The sequence below is a fragment of the Tetrao urogallus genome, assembly GCF_951394365.1.
Source record: "Tetrao urogallus genome assembly, chromosome: 5".
NCBI classification, from domain to species: domain Eukaryota; kingdom Metazoa; phylum Chordata; class Aves; order Galliformes; family Phasianidae; genus Tetrao; species Tetrao urogallus.
The window spans coordinates 35,284,336-35,304,195 of NC_136818.1; the positions used below are offsets into that span (position 1 = coordinate 35,284,336).

General features: G+C 35.6%; 1 protein-coding gene across 1 annotated transcript in view; it reads right to left on the bottom strand.

Moving 5' to 3' along the window:
- The window catches only part of LDB3 (LIM domain binding 3), a gene marked incomplete at both ends in the record, with an annotated part of 111,829 nt that overhangs the window by 18,241 nt on the left and 73,728 nt on the right, over window positions 1–19,860 (bottom strand). Inside the window, 3 exons of the mRNA XM_079536258.1 lie at window positions 2,261–2,368; window positions 3,976–4,146; window positions 10,068–10,103. Of these exons, the coding sequence (XP_079392384.1) occupies window positions 2,261–2,368; window positions 3,976–4,146; window positions 10,068–10,103 (315 nt within the window). The remainder of the gene's footprint in view (window positions 1–2,260; window positions 2,369–3,975; window positions 4,147–10,067; window positions 10,104–19,860) is intronic.

Here is a 19,860-nt window from a genome sequence, read left to right on the forward strand (position 1 = left end):
CAGGGTTTTATCCAGTGGGGTCTTGAAAAATCTTAAAGAACGGAGTTGGCACAGCCCATCTGAGCAATTTGCTGCCCTGCCCAACTTGAAGGTTGGCTTAAAGTTTTTTTTTCCTTAACCAGTCAGAACCTTCCTTTTCATTTTGTCTCCTGTTCTCCTGCAGGGCAACACTACAAAGAGCTCAGTTCTATCCTGTTAATCATTTCCTCATAGGTAAAAGAAGACTCTTATTAGCCTAGAGAAGAGAGGAATGTGGAGGAAGAAGCTAAGCAAAGCTTGTTCCTTCGGCTGTTTCATCTCATCAACATCTCAGTGGCCTTCCACTGTACTTGTTCCAGCTTATCTACATTTTTGTTTACTGGGGAACCTAAACTGGATATAACATTCCAGTTGCAGACTAACAAGTGCAAAGCGAAGGGAGTAATCACTTCCCTTAGTCCATGTTCCTTATTCCTAGGCAGTGCTGGGCACATTTGCTGCCCGCTGGCACTCAACTAAGATGCCCATATCTTTTCAAAGGAGGAAAACATAAAACAATCCATGCCAATTTAATGCATAGAAGATATCTAAAATGAAAAAAAAAATCTAGTATTTCTGAGTGATCTTTTTATTCTTGTTACTTGTTAGAATTATGATTGCCATTGATTATTGCAAAATTGATCACTATTTGCAAATATTTTGTGAAACTACTGCTAGTATTAATGAAAGTACAGAAACAAAGTACTAATGCCATAATACTACTACTTCTTGCATGAGACCTATTACTAGCTATTTTGTATAATTTTCACTGTAGCTAAGAGAATACCAAAGAAATCTACGTAGATAGGTAAAAATATACCTCTCATATCAAGAGTCTTATGGCTCCTAGGATACAGACTGATAAAATACAAATAGATGTCCTCTTGCTGGCCAGAGTAGTACCATGGCTTCAGATTGATGTCATGTTCTGACTGATAGATACATTTTGTTCCTTGGCTCAGAGAAATGCCTAATGTGAGTCTCTTCTGTCACTCAGAAGAAATCACTAGTTTTTTTTCACATCAGTGTAATAAAAAGCCAAATACACACAGTTATTGTTGCTTAGTAAGTATGGGTCTTGCTTTGACTATTAGGGGCTCCTGTCAGTTAGAGCTACATAGGACCCTGTTCTTATATCGATAGGTGATCACTCCAACTGACTGAAAGGGATTTGTTAGCAAAACATGCATCAGATAAAATAGTACTGGTGGTCATGTTTAAGAGCCTAACACAGAAAAGGAGTATAAGAATTACTTCTGAAGTGCACTGAGCACTCAATTTGAAAATGAGGTAATCTTACAGTTCTATGATAGATACCATAAATAACAAATTCTATATGTAATTCATCACTTCAGAATTTTGCAAGTTTGTGCATAGAACTAGATGTGTTACTAGTAGTAAAAACCCTTACAGAGTCTTCCATTCCATTCTTGCCTTCTGTTCTTGGTACATTCTTGGTGACACCAATTTCATAAAGCAATTGAAAATGAAGTTACGAAGAATGTAACTTCGATAAATGGACTTACATCAACATGTTAGTTTGATTTCTTATGTTTTAGTAGATGCATATGGGAATTAGAGAAATGGAACTAAACAAAGCCATGCTTACCTACTAAAACTCAGAATTCATCTGATCTTCTGTTACGTAGCTGTTTCATTTTTGCACTGGTTTCAGTGATGTGAAGCAAATAAAAATGCTTTCAAGTCTGTATTTGTGCTTAGCACTTAACTGCTGTTTTTTACATTAATCTTGAAGATCATTGTATTGCTTATTATATCTCTTAACGTGTGCTCTTCAAATGTGCATGCTCTTGCCTAGCCGTGGTCATTCATTATCCACAACTAAGAGCATAACAAATGAAGAGCTGTGGTCTTTTGAAAGTGTATCAGATGGTTAAACTATGATCCATGTTTTCACCAAGAAAAAAAAAACACAAATCTGTCATTCTCAGCTGGCCTCACTGGACACCTATTTTCATTTTAAGATGGCAAAACAGCACAAGCTTACTAACTGAAGCAACTTTGATCAAAATTATTTCCTTGGTTGCCTATCATAAGTCTACAACTTAGGTTTTAATGTGAACCATCAAACAAGGCAGCAATTCTATTAGACACATCATGCTTTTAAATATTTTTCACAAAAGCAGTCTCTTAAGAAGCCAAAAACCTTAAATGTGAGAGAATAATACAGAATAAAAACAAATAGAATACAAAGAAACAGAAGAGATCTTTATAGATATACCTAGACTGAGATGAGAGAGCGGATGAAATAGTGGAAGCTGCTACTGACATGTTCTTGGACCCAAGGAAAGGCTTAGGTTGTGAAAGAGAGCTGGGGGCTGCAAGCACTCTGCAGAAGACACAGTAAAAGTATGAAAGCATATATACAAAAAATTTACAGGGACAAAGTAGTGCCATCAGAATCAAGCTCTGTCGGAGTTCAGGTACAAGAGGGCTGCTGCATAGTTACCAGGAACAGGTTTTCTGTAGCATACATCTGCAGGCTTACAGAATAGCACAACCAAGCACATTCCCAGAGAACACAAGTCACAATGCACACATTATGTAAAAATCTTTTTTAAAAAAGTCTATTGAAAACTAAGAAAGACTGTATTTTGAATTCAGATGTTTCAATCTGAATTCAAGCAAAAGATTTTAATATAAAAGCACTATCAGACAGAAGATTAACCTCCTTCGGAAAACACGTTACCAACATGATTAGTTGAATAGAGAATTTAGTTTTGAGGCATATATTCACATATCAATTTTCTTCGTGCTACTGTTTGAAATAGGGAATAAAATTGCCTAAGTCATATCATTATTTCATGTAAAAGTGCCTTTCAGCATAGTTCTGAATTACAGTGTAATATCCTATATTCAAACCTCCTTTGATAGCTGGTGATTGGCTTTCTTGCACTGGACTAAAAACATTGGATTCCTGTAGGTCACAATTAGGAAAAACATTACTGAGGTAAAAATTAAGTAGTTGGCATGCATAAGTAATTCAAGTGAACTAGCACAAATTTAAAAAGAAATAGAGCCAAGAGAACACTTTCAAATCCATTTTCAGAATTCTAAGGTATGAGAATCTACATCTTAGATCTCAATTATTTTAAGTAGTTTATATTATTGGAAATGTGCTTTTCCCTGGATTTTTAAAGCACTCTAGAATACATATCTTTTAGGAATAATTACGTAGCAAAAAACATAAAAAAAAAGAACAACAGAGAAGCAGATTCTATGATTCCAGGTGCACTAAACAAAATTCACTCCTATTTTCCCAACAATCACTATAATGTGACAGCAATGTGAGTCCTATTTCTGCACAGGCTGAGTTTGATCATTTCTGATACACGACTGGAACTTCTACTGCACACTACCAGTGTTACGAATTTGCATCTCCTTGAAACTCACATTAGCTCTATAGCTTAGCTGCATTAGAGGAAAAAGCTAGATAAATCTGTTAGAGATGACTTAAAACTTTACAGAGCACTCAATCATCAGATGTGTGGTTTTGCTGAAATCTGCTACAACTCAGTAGGCTCAATTACGAGTGACCTACTTTAAAAAAAAAAAATTCCATTTCACGCCTCACTACAGAAATATTATTAAGAGAAGCCACATTCAACCACTCCTAAGTACTGTGATGAGTTTTAGTTTCACTTGAAGTGGTAGAAAAACATTTCCAGTTTTGACCGTAGAGTTGCTTTTTTGAAATATAAATTATATTCCAGACTTAACATCCTTTTTGTCATTTGTAGGACAGTTTTATTTTGCAAATTCTTTACAATCATGAACATTCTTTGAAATAAGAAAAAAACCCACAAAATTATACAAAAGCATACAAAATAGGCTACAGCTTGTACATACAACATTCTTAAGTTTAGAATGTGTATGCAGCATTTCCAGAGCTATACAGGGGTATATCTGCAAAAGGACAAAGCAACGAAGCATTACCTTTGGAAGGAGGATGAGAAAGACTCTTGCACTACTGAGGTGGGAGTGGTTGCTGGTGGTGTCATCATACTGGCTGTATTTTGAGCAGCGGTAGCAGGCTGATGTGCTGAAGCATGTGGTGCAGGGGCAGAGGCAGGGCTGGTAGACACCGGAGCATGCTCAACAGGGCTACTAATTAGAGTTAAATTAAATAAAACAAAAAGCATCTTAAAAAGCTGCATTTCTAAAAGGACAGCAGAAAGCCTACTATGTTTGCACCTGAAGCTACAAACATAGTAGCGTGCTGAGTTACTGAGAGAAAAGCACAGTAATGCAAAGGAAAAAAAAAGCATTTGTTAGACTTTTCTGCACAAGCAGTTAGGACTGTAGTGTAGCCCTGCATGACTGAAGTTTACCCCAGGTCTCATACAGCACTTAAGTCCTGCTCCCACTGAAACCTGCAATAGGAAACGTGGCGTGGAGTTCTTAGATGTCGTATTGACCTTGCCACAAGCTCTTCGAATTACGATAAATTTCACTCAGCATTCATTCCTGGAGCAGAAGTTTACACTAAGGAGTAAACCTCTTAATTAGATGTAGAAATGCAGTTTGAGGAACATTATTATAGTTCTGTAGCAGCAGGTTTCCTGCAAGTTCTGAAAGCCTAAAGCTATGATCAGCACAGTTTTGTGCTAAGTTTAATCATTTTGCACGATATGGGTACTGGAAAGATGTTTATAAAGTGTCCATTGACTCCTAGCTCATCTCTGCCCTAAATTCAGCTCATGTTCTGCTGGCCAGCCCATCAACCAATAAGAACACTTTACACATAAGAACAGTACACAACATATAAGGGGAAAATACAGCATAAAATGCTACTATCTCACACTGAGTCCTCTCATGGCATTGATAAATATAAACATTCATTTTATCTGTAATTGAAAAACAGCTAAATTTAAAAGAAAAAAAATTATTCTTCTGTCCTGTGGCCATTTTACTAACATTTCCTTCATTACCTGCTATCTAAGCACACAGTGCTCATTAACATATTTTGTCCTTGAACCTTCACTCAGCTTTAGAAAGTATAACTCATACGTTACATGTAGACAAATTGGGTGAAGTTGATCTATCAGACAACCTTGCATGGCAGCACAGTCAGAGTATCCACTGTTAAAAACTGAAACAGTCTTTTGGGAGGCTCAGTTTGTCGTCTTCAACTATTTACAGGGGAGAATAAGGTTAGATATCAGGAAAAGGTTCTTTACTGAGAGAGTGGTCAGGCACTGGAACAGCCCCCCAGGGCAGCAGTCGTGGCACAGAGCTGCTGGAGGTCAACAACCAACTGCAAAATGCACTCATACATAGGGTCTGATTTTTGAGTGGTTCTGCATAAAGCTGGGAGAAAAAAGGGAAGGACGGAAGCATAATTTTGTCTTTAGACCAATTCTACTGTGGGTTTAACTAACTTTTATCTACCAGGACAAATAAGATGCCAAAAATTATAACCAATTGCAATTTGAGTTTTCAAATTATCATACTATTTTGGGGCACAATTTTCGGATATAATATGGCCATCTAATAGCCAGACATTAGGGTCATTTTTCTTGATGCCATATTTGTGGGTTATAGGTTATTTTCTCTAGCAGTTATCTCAGTGTGTTCAAAAAGAAAAAAGAAAGAAAAAAAAAAACAAAACCAGAAACAACAAACCAGACTACACTATTAACCTAATGGTCTTATCCACAAACATTGGTGAACATCATTAAAAACAATGGCTGCATTTTTACTCCTTCTCATCTGATTTATGAGTTAGGTTCTTACATGACACCTATGAAGGTGACGGCATGTAAGTGATTCTGTCATACAACGTAGAAACAATGCCCAGAATATTCTTTTCTGAGCATGCTAAAAATCAAATAACAAAAGGCAGCTCGCAGTTCCAAGACTGCTTTTCAGCTAGGTTTCAGCCCCTAAACATTCTTTCTCTCAACCTTTTTTTCTGTAGTTTTTTCATCGTGTATTTTCTGCCTTTCAGCCATTCTGCCTAATGTTTTCTTATGCTCCTTTCAGAAAGGAGCTCTGATTTAAGATGGTGCGCTCCTCGGCAGCTAGAATGAATGTCCAGAATTCCTGACACCTCTTGCTCTTTGAGAGACTGTCCCCTCCTCTTGTACCTTCTCCTCTGGGTTTGGTAGTCTAAATGATGGTATCTCTTATTTTAACTCAATATTTTACAATCTGATTAGCTGAAATTGAAGCATGCTTGTTACACCCAAGTTGAATGCAAACCACAACAAAAACAGAATGTTTTCTTCCTTACAAATTTCACCTGCAATTAGATAAATAGGATAAATAGAAAGGAGCTTTTGAAAATACTCATCTTGTTGGCAATTCTGGCTTGCAGGCCATTACGTGAAAAGTCTTGCAACAGTTTTGCAAAAGTTTGTTCATCACAATCTGCATTTAAGTTCAAGATGAACTTTTCTACCTTGATGTATTTGCATTTTGTTGTAAATTCTTCCATTTCTGTAATACAGCACTGCAGAGCAGTGTAGTTGCATATTGTACATCCCAGCTATGGATCATGGGCTAGTCTATTACTGAGTTTAAATGCAGAGGAATATTCACAGGATTTCCCTCCTTCCCCCTCAGCAACAGCAAGTACTGGGGTTTTAGCATCACATGACATTGACCAAAACTTAATACTTACTTTGACTTAGCAAACATGAAAAGATAGAAACTATACAATACCACATATCTATTTTATAATGGAATGTAATGCATGTTCTAACAACAATATATGATTTTGCCTATTCTGTCTTTCCATTACCACTGAAAGGAAAATGGTTACAGATTGCAAAAGAATCTCTGAGACCGCATACCTTGAGTAGAAGAAAATAGTGAGGTTAGTTAAGTGTGGAAAGGATCTTCAAAATGTACACCAAAAGACAATCTGTGATATACGTTTAAAAAACAAGAGAGAGAAAGAGAGACAAAGAGAAAGAAAAGAGAATATATGTCGATATGGACCTGTGTGGAGAAGACGAATTTGAACTGGACAAACACGTATGAATTAAATGCAAACATACTGATATAAAATTTAAAAGAAACAAAATTTTTTTATCTTACATGCTGTAATAGCTTTTCAGAGTGATTAAAGTGTTAGAGGCTCGATCACATTCCTGCAGGGCAGAATACATTAAGAGTTTAACAGAAAAAGGAAGTAGAATAGATGTAAATGAAATAGGGAAAAGCCTTAAAAAAATATCACAATGATCTTATTATACACAAGATGGACAGTTGACAACAATTCTCTATACTCAGTTTTACAGAAACAGTTCACATTAACTTGAACTGTTATTAATTGATGCAATATAAATTTTAAATAATTTTACTTAGACATTCAAATAAAATAATTCTCTTTCCCCCCAAGACTGCCTTCTTTTCAGAATTCCAATTTTTTTTTTTAATTATTTTTATTTTTTAAATTCCACTGTAGAAGAATTTTGTGAGCAGGTAAGCGTGAATGGTTTTTACAAACCAGGTTACAGGTTAATTTTTTCTTTAAAGGTATTACATATACTTTTAATCTTCACAGTACTGTGTATTTAGAGGAGAATCACAGGAAATGGATGTTCTCAAACATTTCCATTTTTGTTGTAACCAATAAACATAAAATCCATGATGTCAGTTAGGTAGATGAAAGTCAGTACATATTCTCAACTGATTTTCACTTACGAAAGTAATACAAATCAGTAGAGGTTAAAAGGATAATTATGGTTAACAACCATACTGAGAAAATGTGGCAACAAATGCACTCTAAGATTTAAAATACCGTAATCCCAGTAGAGTCCTAACTTGTCACTTTCTGTCCAGAGAACAATTGAGTAGATTAGTAAAGCTGCTTTTAGTTTCCTTTATATAACATGAAGCCCTGTCTGTTTCAAGTCATCCAACAGAGCTCTTGTATAAAATTGAAAATATAAGGGACAAATCAAAAGGTATAGAAAAAATTCTCTATTTTACTGCTGCATTCATAGAAAAAAAAGGTGCCGGAGGAGGTATTTAGAGAAAGACATAGCTTGGAAGAGTTTTGCATTTGAATCTGACAATGTTTGAGAAATACAGTGCATAACATCAGCCGCTGCTTTTCTGCAGAAGGTGCTTAATGACTTGTCTCTATGTTATAGATGAAATCCTTACAAGTAAAACCCACAGGAATTAGAAGTTGCTGTAATTTGTAGAACTTAGACAGCTGCCTTTTAGGCCATAACCATTTCAGTCTGGAAGAGTTAGAGATTGTTATTACCAAACCATTCCAAAGCTCCAAACCAGGTCAGTTGCGCAGTTACACATCACTGTGTACCTTCGATTACTGGATGAAGAAAGAGAGACTTTATGGCCAGTAGTGACACAACTGGCTTCCCTCTGACTTGTACTCACTCCAGGCCTCACAGAGCCCTTGGAGGCCATTGGCTTAGCACTGCCAGTGTTGGCACCCACGGTGCATGACTGAGGAGGCTGCAAAATACTGGAGGTCACACACTTTGGCACATATGTAGTAGCTGTAGCCCTGGGTAACAAAGATTACAAGCAAGTTGTAAAGGAGATATTTGTTATCAGGTCACAGATTCCTGAGGTAATAGGTTTTTGAGGATGAGAGAGAATTCCAGTTACAGAAGATGCTGGTGTTTTTAAAATAAAAATAATTGTTTAAGTTTTATGGTTTTCAGAGGTATTACCATTTCATATCCACATCAAATAAAGCAGCATTCTAGAATACGAACATCTATCCCCTTAAAACAGCAGTTATTGTTTCTGTGCAGTGGGCAAAGCCTTTGGCAGGAACAGGGGCAGGAGTGTAACAAGGTAGCTGAAAAGTCAAGTCTGGTTTAGTAATTAAAGCTTCATTTTTCTGTCTCTTCTTTTTCCTGTAAGAAGATTTATATTTGTAAATATCCAGCATGTTCTTCAAGTATTCCTAAATTCTCACTGTAGGAGATCATCATGGTATTGCATTTGAAATCACAACAAATTTTGATGGCTCATTACTGCATAAGCCAGGGAAAGGATGCAAGAATTTTACGAGTACCTTGTGTTAAATCTGGAAACCATATTGCTAGGAATATCATAATAAGACACATGGCAAAGCTGCAACAATAACAGATGGAGGTGGATAAAAGCAATGGTTTGACAAACCATGCAAGATTAAGGCAATGCAGTGTGACACTAACAGCAGTCATAAATCAGATATAGTTCCTAGTAAAATCCAAAAAAAAGATTTCAGTGGAGCAGCTGCATAGTTCTGTAGATGGTTTTACACAAATCAAACAGCTACTCAAATGCTAGACGTGTTATTGAATTTTTTATTTACCTTATATACACTTGCTATGCAGGAATCAAGGTTTAAATTTTTTTTTTTAATTTTTTTTCCTTTTTGACATAATTCTTATTTTCCCTGCGTGTCCAAGTGCCAGTTACCATTGCTTATATCATTAGTCAGGATGATGCTTGCACTTGGATTTCAATTCTATGCAACTTTTGTTGAACTGTGAGAAGTCTTCAGAACAAATATAAAAAGTATTTATTCATGGAGGGGTGAATAAAATTGGAAAGAAATGAGGTAAAATTTGTTTCAAGGCATGAACTAACAAGCGACATTTCTTTGCTCCATTAAACAAAAGATTAGATTCATTTAAGAAGTACCTGTGCTTCAGCTCTTGTTTGTACCTTCATAGATACATTTCTACACATAACTACAAAGTGTGCTGAGATTCTTTGGGAAAAAATCACTTTTGAAATGAAAGAAATTACAAAACCTCATATCCCATCAAGGATCACACAACATACACAAGAATCAGATACAGAAATGTTTATACAAAAGTTCCAAGCAATTAAATCCCCTTCACTACTATGTCTGCTACCATCTCACAGACCTTTCTGAATTCTACATCAGAAAGAAACGCCTAGCAAATCTGCTTAGTTGAAACCTATTTATTGAGAAGGCAACATTTATTGCCTTCTCAAATTTTGCATGTTTTTGAGGTAAAAGTAAAAGGGGGAAGGAGGCCAACTGAATAGGGATAAAGGAGAAAACACAGAGCAACAATTACCTGTTTTGTGATGCTGCTGCAGCATTTTCTTTGTCTCTGCGAAAGGAGGGAATACCATATGAATAAAGGAAATGCAATTGTTATTTGTGGCAAAAAAAAGGAAAAGAAAAAAAAAAAGAAAAAGAAGACAATCAAAATACAACCAAAAAACACACAGGGCAAAGGAACATAGGTTTAGGAAAAATGTTTGGTTGCCAAAAGCATCGTAGAGTGGTTGCTCATAAACACAGCTACAAGAAACATCTTCAGCTCTTAAATGAAACTCACCAAATTTTCAGGTTTCCCCATGAGCATTGTCTCTCATTCAATATTAAAGAAAAACAAAGCAAAATTACCAGTTTTGCAAGTCTAATTTCTCATGCAAATCTGGCACGGTCTGTATGTATGCAATTTCAGAAATAATTTTTACTTAGTTACTTCCTTTTTAAAGGAACAGTGGAATTCCAATGAAATATAGTCTTATGCCAAATCTCAGTGGTAAAAATAATCAGATTGGGGCAGTCCTTGAAGATCCAATACTTTAAAAATTATTAAAAAATAACTGGTTAACAAAAAACATATGGATTGCATATGCCTGGCATCACTTAAAAATTCTGTCCTACCCAAATAATTACTAGTTTTCTGAGTTATAAATTTTATTTAAGCAAGAAGTTTCATCTCTTCAGAGAAGTAAGGAACAATTCAGCCTCAATTTTCAGTGATAGTCTGTAAATCCTATCAACACACTCACAGAAATAACTGATTGATTTAAGTGCAAGCAACTCTATATTTGTGGAAGAATTGTAAAGACTATAACACTTAATCTTTAGACTCCTATGTTTGAGATCTAGGTGAGTTAAATATCTGAGATAAGTCTCAAGATTTAGCAATATGGTGATGATTATTACTTTTTAGGACAACACTCTCAGACATATGGCTTGAATTTTGGGTGGTCCTCTATGGAGCCAGGAGTTGGATTTGATGGTCCTTGTGGGCTCTTTCCAACTCTGGATAATCTATTATTAAAGATTATACTGTCAATATAATCAGCCTCTGACAAGAAAATCGGCTGGAATCTCAGCGTGTTTAAAGTTAAAATGTGCCAAATTAGAATATTTCCCACAACTGAGATATAAAATTACAAAATACACAGCAAATGCCCCCATTCACCCAAGAGAATCTCCTTGCTGAAAAGTCCTTCCAAGTAAGAAACACAGATATTAATTTATCTTGATTTGGTGTGCTCTGATCGTTGTCTTACATTATATTTTGAAAACTACTCAATATTTTTCATTAGAAGTATTTTGTATATTTCTGTGTTTCTGTGTGTACACATGCATACGCACACGTGCACCCTTCTCGTGGTTTAACCCAAATAAATTTATAAATACTTGTCTATCAGCAAAGACTTCAGCACAGATATTCTCTAACCTCCCAATTTTTAAAATTCCCAACTAAAATGTAACCCTCAAAATAAATGAATTGAAGCCAGACTTTCAAACACAACAGTAGATTTGAAACGAGACTCAGATGTGTCTGTCTGACTAAGAATGTTGTTACTGTCTGAATGGAAGAACCTGACTTGAAAGTAAATACCCCAGTAAGATGAATTGCTCACCACTCTAAAGCAATGAGAAACCAAACACTGCGTTATGGTAACAAAGCTGAGATTTCACTGGAACATCCTGTATAGTAAAACCAGGCTGAAACAAAGTGGGGGAGGACGGATTAGAAATTGGTAGAGAGTGGCTAGGGTGGGAAAGCGTTAGTATACTGAGAGTCATCATCATGCAAGTCTGATAATAAATAATTACAGTTGCAGCCTGAAGATAAAATAAAGCATTGTCTAATGTCAGTGTTACGAAATACTCATGAAAAATTATAAAGCCAAAAGGCAGGCAGCTGGGGGTTGAGCAGAAGCAGTATTAGGCCTCTGGTAAAACTGTTAATCTGATCTATTAATCTGTTTCTGCTTTGCTAGCTATGGCTACGCTGAGAAATGCAGAACATCACTTGAGCTTGAGATAAGGATTTTACAAAAGCTTTCTCCCTGAGTTTACAAGTATAACAATGCTGAGTAACGTGGCAAGGGGAGTTGAGAAGGTTACGGAGATAGATAAGTGTAGTAAACATACTTCCACAGAGTAAAGCAAAGAAAAAGGCAGAGTAAAGGGAAAGATGAGCTCAAAGGCACACAGTACTTTCTCAGTGTTGCTTTCAGGAACTATTTCTCTTCTTAGTCAACAGGAATAATTCCTGCTTGGTTAATAGTGAGAAAGGCTCAAGATCAGCTATGTCTTACTGGTGATACTTGCATTTTGAAGATCAAAAATTGAATACCTTGCCGATGTTACAGTCAAAATGTTTTTTGCAAACTCAATACAGAATTAAATTTACTTTTGAATCAACTACATCACTGGGACAAGCTTGGTAAAGTTCATACTCTCTCAACACGTACAAAATCAGCTCAGAATATTATGGGCAGTTTGTATCCAACATTAGTGGATATTAGTTTTGAGCTAACTGGGTGAGATTTAGTATTAATGATTTCTCTGCACTCCCTTTTGTCCCAGCAAAATAGCTTTTGATAGAGGGACCTCAGTCAATGACTATTTGACAAAACACTGCAATTCCCACAAGGTTTTGTTGAACACTGGACATATCTCTCAAACAAGACTTAAGTATGGAACATACTGTCTGTCCCAATTATATAGTTTGTTATACAGCAGAAAATATTAAATGTTACCTTCTCATTAAAAATGTGCTATGTGATATGGTCATAAAGACTGAGTTAATTGAATGATTAAGATAGAGTCATATTCTCTCTCACACTAGCAAGAGTTTGAGAAACAAAATGTAAAATTCATTTGCAAGCCAAACTTGTGTGTTCTACTGGACCCTAAAAGATCAAACACCCTAAAAGAGCTTCCATTGAATGAGAAATTATGTGCTAAGCAGAAGAAACTTAGTCATTTGATTTCCAAATATAAAATGGGAAAAATTCCCAATCATTTATATATAACAAGTATTGAGATGCTAAACTTGTGCCTTTCCTTAAAGAATCTAGACTTGCTCTTGAACAGCTCCTCTCTGTGCCATCAAAATGTTTTAGACAGAGAATCAATCTATAATGAAGATCTGATGTTATGAGGAAACATTGGCATCCTAAGAGACCACAAGGTCCTTCAACTCCTTTCTGTGTTTCAATACTGAAGCAGTACTGAGAATATAACACATATATTCTCAGCATTCTCCTGCAGAATTTTTTTTTCTGCATTTTACACACAAGGAACTAACTCTTAATAGAATTACTAATGACCAAATAGAAGGTCCATGGCAGGGCAGAGAATTGAAATGAATCAGCATTTGAATCCCTAACTGAGCACTGTAAACATCAACTCATTCTCTTTAGCAAGAGATTATGGAGTGATTTGTTATAAATGTTAGTATGCAGACTATTGGTATTTTCTTGTGTAGATCACCCAGTAGCTTTCTATCAAAGCAGACACCTGAAACATATATTGGCCTCTTTTTAAAAGAGGAAGTATTTATTAAGAATTACAGATTATTAGGGTCTCTTTCTCTTAAATTAAAAAATTCTTTTTCTAGCATTTTATTGTGAATTTGCAGGACCTTTCCTAACTAGACTAATAGATTTTATCCTACTACGTGCTTACATTTACATAAACACATTCTCTTAGAAATAAAATTTCCTTTCGAGAAGTTGAAGTCACAAAATATTTTTTCAGACATTTCTTTTAGGGTGCCTGGGAATAAAATTAAATGAAAGCTATTTAATAATTGCCTTCCAAACATTTTTTTCTTGACAGCAAGAAATCCTGATGCTGTTGGACACTCTTTACTGAGCCACGTTAACTGCTGATCCAGTTCTGATTCGGTAAGGCAATTTTTACCTTTGTGTTTGGAGCTGAGAATTTTTCCATTAACACGTGGATATAAAACCATTGAGATGGCTTATCTTTTTTTTTTTAATCCCCAATGCTGTGTTTTTGTAACTGCAACAAACTATTACCTTCACAGAGACACCACAGGACACACACAAAAAAATCATAGGCAGTTAACTGGAAAGGATAGAAGATAACTATCATGCTGGTTTAGTTCAAACTTTAGCTTGGGATAAAAGAATAGCTAGTCTCTCTTTTTCAGCCACCTTAGTTAAGAATGTGAGCAGCCCACGCCAAAACAATTGCAGTTTAACCTGCTAATATGCCTGCTTTTCAAAACAGGAAAATCCATTTCTCCCAGAAGGTGCTTTGGTTTGCACACACAGTGCCATAGAATAGGAAAAGCACTGTCAGATATTCATTAAAAAAAAAAAACATACAGGTACTTATTCTCAACAGGTACTACAGAACTCAGTCAAAGCAGCTCACTAAATCAAAGCAAATCCCTCCTATGGATTTTAGTGGCATCTAGTAATATGCTATCACATTAAGCATTCAAATAATTATTGAAAATTATTTCAATTGAAATTGAAATAAAGCAGCAACTGTGCTGTTTGTATTGAGATTTATATAGATTTATATAGAGACATTTGACATGCAAGTATGCTCTCCAATTTATCTTATTGGTAAATGTACCATTTTAGTAAGAACAAAGACTGTAAAATCCTGAGTATATGGAACATCTTGAGCTTGGATGTATTCCAGCTCAAAACAAACAAACAAAAAACTGCAGATAACTTTCCCTATCTTGGCCTTAATTCTGCAATCAGATCTATCTGAACATTTCCCTCTACTGTTTAAGAACTCTACTAGTAAAGCACAAATATCTGCCAGCAGGAACCCGACATAGGAACCTTTCAGATTGTATTTAGGACCACTGTAGACAAGGACAGTGCACAAGTTCAGATACCAAAGGATACCTAAGCTGGGAAATGATTCCCCTTTCACTGAAGCATGTTTTCATTATTGAAACTTCACATTGCTTCAGAGAAGCTGAGAGAACTCATAGACCTCCTTACTGTCAGCTGGAAGTTTTTCAAGCCAATTTTTTATTTGTGCACTCAGATACACTACTATGCCTTTTTGCTTAGATTCTTAAGACAAATAACCAAGTATGAGATAAAACAGTTGTCAGTATTTTTTCAGAACATGGGTTACATTTTATTTCACAGATTCCCTTAAGAGTTTTCTTTATTTCCCTTCCTCTCATTGGTAATTATACAACATTCTGGGTCAACAATTGATTACATGGAAATGAACTATTAGGAAATTATTAGTACCTAATACAATTCTGTTAACATTAATGCAATTTAGAAACAAAGAAAAAGGAAGCCAGTGCTAAGCCATCAGCCAGTTCTCCAACTCATCTTACACAAGGCTCTGTGAATCACTCAGATGATCCACAGACCACAGCTGGGTGCTTCCAGGTTACACATGCCTCTTAGAAAGCTGTTACATGCAAGAACTGCTTTTTCCTTGTTAGACTGAAGGCAGTGGAAGAAAACAGTACAGTAAGAGAAAGCTGTGCCATGCACTGGTATTTTGGTTAGCCATCAGCATCAGTGGCAGGATGTGTGTGGGCATATATATACTTAAGGGATGCATACAGTTCCACAGAAGGAAGGAAAGCAGTGTGTGTTTCTGCCAGTGAAGAAGCAAGTGCTGGCCATGAACATGCAAAAGACTGAGATGATAAGTAAGAGATATTAAAACACAGCTCACTACAGCCAAAAAGTGAACACAAAAGTGAATCATGAGCATCGACAGTCTCTATTATTCTTATGTGTTACTTACTTTATTACTATTCCATTGAATTTATTAATTTCATATGAAATTACATCTCACTCCCTCAGTTATAAGTGAGTGCATTCAACTGGATACAATAGACCTTACGGCTCCCACCTTTGATCAATTTGTTCTACAGAGGACTGGCTTCAAAAAAAGCCATCTATGATATCTAAATTCACTTTTCCCATTGAACTTCAAGGAGTGTTTTGGGGAAGGAAGACATATTCGATCAATTTACCCTTCTGGATTCACTCACAAATCCGTAGAAACAATCGAGTTTATTTGCTATTGCAATGTTTTGCTTTGTTGCTCTTCAGACATTAAAAGGTAAGCAGGGATAAGAATAAATAGATTTACTTAATATTATTTACTGTAGTAATGTTGCTGAAGTGAAAAAGCTAGCTACCAAACTCTGCTTTATTTTGTGTGCTGTTATAGAAAAGTAAGCTATACTCTGGGAGGATTTTTGGTAATCTGCTTAGTGTACAGAAAGAAGCCATGCTAACCTCTGTAAATTTTGGCATATGAAGGAAGAGGATCAAAGTACCTTACATCTTGTCTTGGTGGTATCAGATAGATAGCTTTGGAAATGAGAATAAGGCCACTGTTCTTGAAAGCAAACTTAAGTCAATTCATTTTCATGTACATTGGAGAAGGTCTCTAATAAAAGGCTGATTAATGAAAGCTATTAATTGGTTTTACCAAGACCTACCACAAGAACTACTACTATTATGTACCATACCAAGATTCTAGCTTTTTACATTTGCAAATTAGAATTTGCGCAAGTGCCCCAGTATTTTCTAAAGAAGCCATGGAATCAGTCAGCTTATTCCCTGCAGGAGCCTGAAAGTACAAGTGAAAGATTGGTCGCCCCTTCCTGTTTATTCCTTTTTACTAAGAAGGTTTTAGACAATTCTGTGATACATGAGATACGCTTTTCAAAAGTGATAAAGCACTCCCTAGAATTCCTGTCCCTTACATTCCACATCGTTGTGCATAATGACAAATAAACAGCAATGAAGAGAAAGTGACCTTTACGTTTATTACGTAACAAAAAATTCCCTCTCCTATCCATGCAGGCAGGTGTGAAAAGAAGGAGGCAAGAGAAGGAGCCACAGAACTTTTCTTCTCTTGATTTCCATGCACAAAAGGAAGTGAGGTCAATTTCTCATGCCTGCTTTCCTAAAGACACACTCTTGCCACATCCATCAGCATGCCCTGCATGCAGTCAGTAGTCCTGCTGCAAACTAAGCACTCTAAGAGGTGAGGAAGAGACCATTTGTGTAGGAGACAAAGCAGCAATATTCAGGAAAAAGGTTAGTGTATAACAAACGGTCTTATACCACAGCAGAAAATGAGCATTTCCCTGAGTCATAACCAGACAAGCAGATTTACCTGGAAGGCCTTCTGGTTTTGATTTCCTAGTGGCATCAGCTTTGCTGTATCTTCGTTAAATGCTTATAACACTAAGGCTTTATTGGAAGCACTGGGAAGGACAGGGGACTAATATCTCTATCTGCATCCTGCGTTTTACTATCCTTTTTGGCATGGAGATTACGTAGAAGACACTCATCACCATCTCAGTGTCCTCCACTTGGTGTAAGAGTCATGATTCAAAATATATTCAACGTAGAGCAGATATACCTGCCTATCATCAAAGCCATTTTAAAGAACTACTTGACTCACTGAGTCTTCAGTCAGGAACCCAGTTTAAGCTTTACTGTCATTAACTGAGACTAGTTTTCCTACGGAAAACAGCAGACTTCTGCAAATGGTCAAGAAAGAGTGGAAGATGAGGTTGACTGATCAGAGGCAACTTAGAATGAGATAAGCCTGGACATATTAAAAACAGGAAAACTTGACCTCCAGCCAAAACAAAGCTAGCAGACTCTCATAACTATTCATGAATTCTCATCAGGTCTAAGCCTGTCATAGTCTCCAGCAATGAGAGATAACAGAATGACAAATGCAGCCCAGCTTCTCCATCTTACAGAAAAAAACCTGCCTCCTCCTCAGGAAGGAAAAACACAGCCTGTTAACATTTACACGAGGAAATATTTGCAGCGTGAATTTCCGGGGCTTGGAGATCACCAGGACAACATAAAAGCAGATTTTTGAGGTGTAAGAGTTAAGGGGTTGCCAGGTTAAGTATAAACAAGAAACTAAATTAAAAAATTAGATTTTTTTTTTTTTAAGGGATTGGATCAGTAGAAAGATGTTGTAGTAAACAATCTTGCATTAGGGGTTAAAGACAGCAAATTCTACAGGATTTTTCTCATTTTAAAAGTTCAAAAAATTACCAACTATTGAAGAGTTTTTTCTATTACTTTTTCCTATGGTTACATGAAGGACTGAAATTCTACAAGCTCATAGAGTACTGACAGTTAATTTTCTGTCCTCCAGGGAAATGGTTTATAACTCTCTCATTATGATTACATGGCTTATGTGCACTATTGTTAAATCCACAGAAGCAGAAATAAGGGGAAGATGTCCCTTAACTATATTTGCATTAATTTCACTACTAACCAAACTGTGCTTTTCTGATTATTTAAAAGTATCTTTGAAAATGACATTAAATATAAATATTCAGATATAGTACAGACATTTTCATTATAGTACATGCACTAGAACTATTTGAAAGAAATAGTATCCACATATTATGTTCATAAAACATTTAAGGATACCCAATTCCTACTTAAGTGAAACTACTATCATGTATTTATTCAGAAAACCATTTAATTTGGTTGAATAATAGAATGAAGACTTTCTATTTAGGTACATTCATTATCTGTTTAAAAAAAAGTAAATTGCATAATTACAGTTTAAGTTCTCCTAAAATCATCTACACATAAATAAGATTTACCCATTCTGAATTGATGTCTGATATTAGCAACACGCAGGAGAAGTGAAAATGTTACTCTTCTTTTGTGCTGGTATCAGTTTATGCTGATTGTCCACACGTACTATTGAGATAGGATTGGAATTTGTTTGCATTCCCATAAGGAAAATATGAATGAACACTATACATTAAATGGAATGTTTACTGAATTGCTACAGTACTTATATTTTAAAAAGTGAAGTACATTTTAAAATGGACTGCTGTCCTTGTACTCTAAAATACAAGTCAAACTTTTTTTTTTTTTTTTTTTTTTTTTTTTTTTTTTTTTTTTAATTCTTTAAACCCTCATATTTGGTCAATTTATGCAAAATCCTTCAAGAATAGTAGCTTTTCCTGCCTACAAAATGAGAGTTTCACCATGTTTTGTTCTCACCAATATAAATTGCAGATGTTCAAAAGCTTCAAAAATTGTTTCAATGTTTTCATTGAATTTCAAATTCACATGTTAATTTCTTTGGTCAGAATTACTGCTACCAAATAAAATAAGCTAGCCTGCCATTTAAAGAACAATTAAAAAAAAAAAAATGTTATTTAGGCTATAAGCAAATCTGCAACAGAATTAACCTTTTGTTGCTTTATTAGCGGAAGCTTCAGTTTTAATCAACACTAAGGTCTGCTAATGCAGATTGCTAAGGGATCATATCAACCATTTCTATGGAAACCATAGATGTAGATGTAATTGAAATACTTTTTTTATTATCATTTAATGATCAGAGCATAAACTAGAAGTGATACTTCTCTGGGTGTACTTTAACCAAAAAAACAGAAGCACATGGGGGCCTTTTGGATAGATGTACCTCAGTTTGATGAGCACAGTTTAAAACTGAAGCACTGCTGTACTGTTCAAATAGAAAGATCCCATTTCACCAGCAGTGCCTCAAGGGCCTTTATACATTAACATGTCAGAGAATGTATATTATTAAAAAGGAAATCTGTAAAGGTATTATCAGTGTCTTCTCATCTAGCATTTATTAATTATGCCATGTTCTCTTTCACAAGTAAGAAAGATTATTTCAATTATTTTATCAGGTTGATTCTAGTTCAGATAGTTTAAGGGTCAGTAAGAACTACAGCTAATAGGGAAAAGCTTTTTGACCAAATTTTCTACTGTGGAAAGAAAGTGCACCTTTTTTCAACAATCAGTTAAAGCAGTTGAAGAATT